General features: G+C 34.5%; 1 protein-coding gene across 1 annotated transcript in view; it reads left to right on the top strand.

The window, feature by feature from the left end:
- The window catches only part of LOC116082394 (prolactin-like), a 12,900-nt gene extending 7,801 nt beyond the window's left edge, over positions 1-5,099 (top strand). The window contains exons 3-5 of the mRNA XM_031359278.1: positions 1,805-1,912; positions 3,784-3,963; positions 4,781-5,099. Of these exons, the coding sequence (XP_031215138.1) occupies positions 1,805-1,912; positions 3,784-3,963; positions 4,781-4,969 (477 nt within the window). The 3' untranslated portion in view covers positions 4,970-5,099. The remainder of the gene's footprint in view (positions 1-1,804; positions 1,913-3,783; positions 3,964-4,780) is intronic.
- Positions 5,100-5,413: the final 314 nt, after the last annotated feature.

Here is a 5,413-nt window from a genome sequence, read left to right on the forward strand (position 1 = left end):
GGGATCCTGGGCTTGTTAAATCACCTGGGAGTGTGGCTTTCTCTGTGAGTTATGGGACTGGCTGCAGAGCTTGAGCCCAAGGTCTGCTCAGAACACTAACCCAGACAGACCAGGAAGAAACCGGAGTCACTGGGCTGGCGGAGTTCCTGTGTGCCTGGTCCCGCTGGACATGGTTACTCCCAGTGTTGGTACAGATGTTGGTTCCTGCTCATCTCTGATCCTGGGTGTGTCAGAGCTCCTGGGAGTGGAGCTTCCTCTGGGTGTTGTGGGACTGGCTGCGGAGCATGTGCCCAAGGTCTACTCTGGACCCCGGCCCAGACAGACTGAAAGGAACCCAAGTCACTGGGCTGGTGGAGTTCCTGTGTGCCTGGTCCCATTGGTTCATTCACAGTCTTTAACTTCACAGTATCCCTGCTATAAAGAGTGAATCACACAAATATGATTCTTTTAAATGAGGTCACAGAGTTAAACTGTTTGAGATACCCTGTCTCTTCTTTTATAGTATTTTATTCTGTATAGCTTCAGTGGGGAATAAAATTTTACCACTGTGAAAACGCAGGTAATGATTACATTGCCCCAACACATAGTGTGAGAGATGGTAATTTCCTGTATCTTTGGCATTACAAATTCAATGATTATTTGTAATAAGTATTACATATCTTCAGTTGATCATATATAGACATTAAATAATACACTTAATTATTCACTTATTTATTAAATGTTTTCTTGAAAACATTCCTAGATATTTTTATTTTAGTTAAAATATATCACTCCCCCCATTTCCTTTCTTTTCTCTATATTCCCCATATTTGTTCTGCTTAATTATCCCAAATCACAAAAAAACAAATATAAAAAAAATCCCAAATCCTAAATTAATGTCTTTTAAATTTATGATCATGGTTGTGATTATATATATATATATATATATATGATAATATTTTATATTTTATATATTTAAATATAGATGAATATATAAATATAAGTAAAAATAAAACAAGTATATATGAATATAAATATATTAATAGATAATACAAAGGCTCATATATATGTGTGTATATATGTATATACACATACATCCTGTTGAGTACATTTAATTTTGCTTTGCTGTCTTACAATTAAGTAAAAGACTCAGAGTTTCATCCTAGGGAACTCTACTTCTATTCATAGTCAGGAGTTCTTTGTCCAGGGGTGGAAGCTCCTGAGATTCCAACACTTTAGCTTTTAGCATGTCTGATGGTTTTATTATTGTTCAAGTATAAATAAGACAGCCATTTTGTTGTGGTATCATGTGTATAACTAACCTGACATTTCTAGGAGACACAATTTCACCACATATTTTCAATTTCTCTGGCTATTACAATCTATCTTTATGCCCTTTGTGTTGTACTCTGAGTTTTATAATTAATTTTGACTCCACCATAACAATTGCCTTGTAAGTTTATCATCAACTTGATATGGTCATAGTAGAAACTCAGTGGTAATTGTGAGTTATAATTTTACAATGTATATTTAAAATGAATATATCAACTTAGACCAACATTGAAATATAGATACATACATAGATATGGATACATTATTCTATATCATTTAGTTCATTATAAGTAAGACACTTAAAACCCTTAGTGATTTGGACTGATAGTATTGTAAATGAAATTGTATATCTAAAGGAAACTATAAGTTTAATTCAATTTTTATGTAATGCTTATTTTTGTAAACTGTACATATATAATAATTTATGTAATTATCATAGTGCACTTATTTAATTTTGAAATGCCAATAAGTTGAAATGTTTTATTATTTCCAGGATGCAAATTTTGTCCATAGTCTTGGGTACAAAGCGAGGAACTTCAGCACCTGTCACACTACTTTACTTGCTACTCCTGCAAGCAATGAACAAATCCAACAGACAAAAGTAAATCTTCATTCCTGGTTGTCATCAAAACTGCTGAAGAAACAAATAGGGTTTACTGTGCTGTAGGTTAGGTACATTATAAGAATGGACATAGCATATCCCACAATAATATGCAGAAGAATGAAGAGTCAATAAACAATAACATGATAATGTCACTATATTATAAGTTAAAAGTAATGCTAGCTTAGACTGTATTAAATTTTTAAGTGACCCACAATCAGGATAGTTTTTGTTTATTTGTTTGTTTTTACCAGTGCCATGCTTGTAGGATTGTACTTACTGTAATCCTAGTTGAACATGCATGGGTAAGTATGCATTCATTCACACATATAGAAGAGATGCAAATACAGTTGCATTTATTATAATAAAAAGGCTTCTCCACTCACATTATATTTCTTAACTGACCAGTATGTCATTTCATTTTTGAGGTACAGTACCTATTTCTGTTTGTTTTTCCATTCCATATGCATTCCTCCCTGACTGGTCTGCCTTCTTTTCCGCTACAATTGAAAATCAGCTAAACAAGAGGCTGCACTTATACAGTATCATGTGCTTCAGATTAACCTTTGTTTTGATAAGGGGCTACATATCTTTGAAGCTCTAATGTGTAGTTGTTTTCAATCTACTCTGACTTACTTTCAGAACAAAATTCAGTATAATTCAAACTAAACTTAATATGTATACATATATCAAACATATCATACATTTTCTATTATTTAATTAATAGTATCTACCACCTAGACAGAAACTATTGCCATTATTAAAAATGTGATATAATGAAGGAAGAAGAGGAGAAAAGAGGAAACTTTCTTAAATCTAGACACTTCAAATTGGCATTGATCCTTTTAATCCTCACAAAAGTCCTCTAACAAAAGTATCATTAGTAAAATTATAAAGAAAACCACCAAAGGATTACACAGAACTTATCACATCACTTGCATGGTGAGCAATAATGTGAATTGTGCTTCATTCACCTCAGGATATCATTCTTAATCATCATGTCACAGTGCTCCCAGCAACCTGCTCTGCCATCACAATTTGGTCTGGCTTCTTACTTTGATGTTCTTTACACAAATGTAGTACAGTGTTTCTTTGGATTCCTCTTCATGGTCTAATTTAGTTACCACTGTAATTGCTAAGAGACAACACAGCAAGTATCTTAAATTGGAGAGAGATATTACATAGGTTCTTGATAATGTGTGTACACTCTCTATCAGGAAAGATATTTGTGTTTCTAGAGTCCAATGAGTTTTACATCAATGTTGTTAGAGGAAATGCTGTACCACTGTTCTTTCAGTGGATGTGCCAATAAATGTGCTCTCTGCCAAAGGCCAGGGAAAGAAAGGAATGTCAATCAGTAAAAGTCTTTGATGTGTTGGTTTCTTTGTTGTATTTTTTAATCTCATAGAATAATATAAAAATGCCATGTGAATATGAGTGAGTAATTTGATTTTTTTGATACGAAAATGATTTGGCCCATTTGACACTGACAATACTAGTGTCTTTTTATCTGAATCCAGTCTTGTGGACACCTACCACAAAGGGTCAACAAAGCTATGATTTCTTATGAACAAGAGAAATAGCCAAGTAGAAAAGATCACATGAAGATACATGATAGGATGTAGATGAAAAACAAAATAAGATCAATTTGGTCCCCCCCCCCAAAATAGATCTAATCTCTTTTATTTTAGCAAACTATAGTTCTGTGGATTAAAATTTCCATTTTTATGATGTGTGATGTATCAAAACATTTTCCATACACTCATTAAAACAACTAGGTATTATAGTTAATCATGATTATGCAAATACCACATGAAATACTTTGGTGTATTTCACTTATTTTAACTTGATGTTCAATGATCATTGATTAGTCAGATGTCCTTCTGAAGATGATGATCAGCATTTCAAGAGCCTGGTACCACCCTTTGAAACAACTTGTTCGTGCACTGGCTACTCTTGAAGGAGCCTGCAAGACCATACTGTTGAAAGTCATAGAAGTGGAGGAAACAAACCAAAAATTTCTAGAAGAAATCAAGGCAATCCTTGTCAGGGTGAGTGTTTCTTCTAAGTTTCTTTGTCTCTTTTTTTCATGAAAGTGGTATTCTGTTGTGATGAGAAATGAATCTAGGGATACTTAATTCAAAAGAGATACATTTAGGCTTCCAACATTCACAACTTTGACAGTAAAAAGTTGTTGGAAAAAAATAAAATAAAATAAAATAAAAATAAAAAAGTAAAAAGTTGTTGGCAACTCCGACATTCTTTAAGGTTTTCAGTGGGAAATTCATACACCAGAAATCACAAAACACATTCAATCTTACACTCACTTGATCAATGCCTTGATTTTGACTGAAAACTTTTATTCCTAACATTTCCCCAGACTTTGGTTCAAAATTATAAGGAATATGGGCTGGGGCTGGGGAAATGTAGCAATGTTTAAGAGCCTCCTTGTAAACATTAACGGCTGATTTCACTTCCCTGTATCTACATCAAAAATTGGAAATGGTGGTTTATGTTTTGTTTTTATTTTTACTTTTTATTTATTTTTCCATTAATTAATCAATCTTCTTATTCATTTAACATCCTGATTGTTTCCCATAGTGGGGATTTAGAAGTATAATCCCTGGAAATATATAAATCTCTGGTAAAGGAAAAGAACTTACGTCCATAGAAAATTTAAAATCAGGAGAGGCACAAGGAATCAAAAAAACTATCCCAGTTCACCTCTTACCTTCAAATTAATGTGCACACATGTGGACACACATGGACATTCATGTACAAACACACACACATACACAAACACACACACACACAAAGAAGGCATAAAAACTGACTACTACAAATAACACAAGTTCTTCTTCTGATTAGATTCATCCTGGAGCTGAAGAAAACATCTACCCTGCTTGGATGGGACTGGCAGATGTGAGGTCTGCTGATGAAGATACCCGCCACTTTGCTCTTAGTAACCTACTCCACTGCCTGGACAGTGACACTGACAAAATTGCCACTTATCTTGAGGCCCTAAAATGTAGCATCATCCATAACAACAACTGCTAATCACATCCAGCTACTACTATGATGGTCCTTGGTAATCCAGATCATCAATGCTTTCTTTCTTTGAGTTTTATCTTTTGCATGCATATATGTGTATAATGAATTGCTCCTTAAAAAATAAAAAGATTCTTCAGAAATGAGATCTTTGTAGGACTCCTAAGAGCAAAAGTGTCTGTGTGTGTGTGTGTGTGTGTGTGTGTGTGTATGTGTGTGTGTGTGTGTGTGTCTGTGTGTGTGTGTGTGTGTGTGTGTGTGTGTGTGTGTGTGCATGACTGTTTTGTCTGCTCTTGGGACCCTTTTCCTCTTACTGAGTTGCATCATCCATCCTTGGTATGACAGCTTATGCTTAGACTTATTGCATCTTGCTATGCTCTTAATAAACCTGGGAGGTCGTCACTTTTCTGGATGGAAACAGAGGGGCAGTAGATCTGGGGAAGAAGGGAGGAA

This window comes from Mastomys coucha, unplaced genomic scaffold (genome assembly GCF_008632895.1).
Source record: "Mastomys coucha isolate ucsf_1 unplaced genomic scaffold, UCSF_Mcou_1 pScaffold7, whole genome shotgun sequence".
Lineage (NCBI taxonomy): Eukaryota > Metazoa > Chordata > Mammalia > Rodentia > Muridae > Mastomys > Mastomys coucha.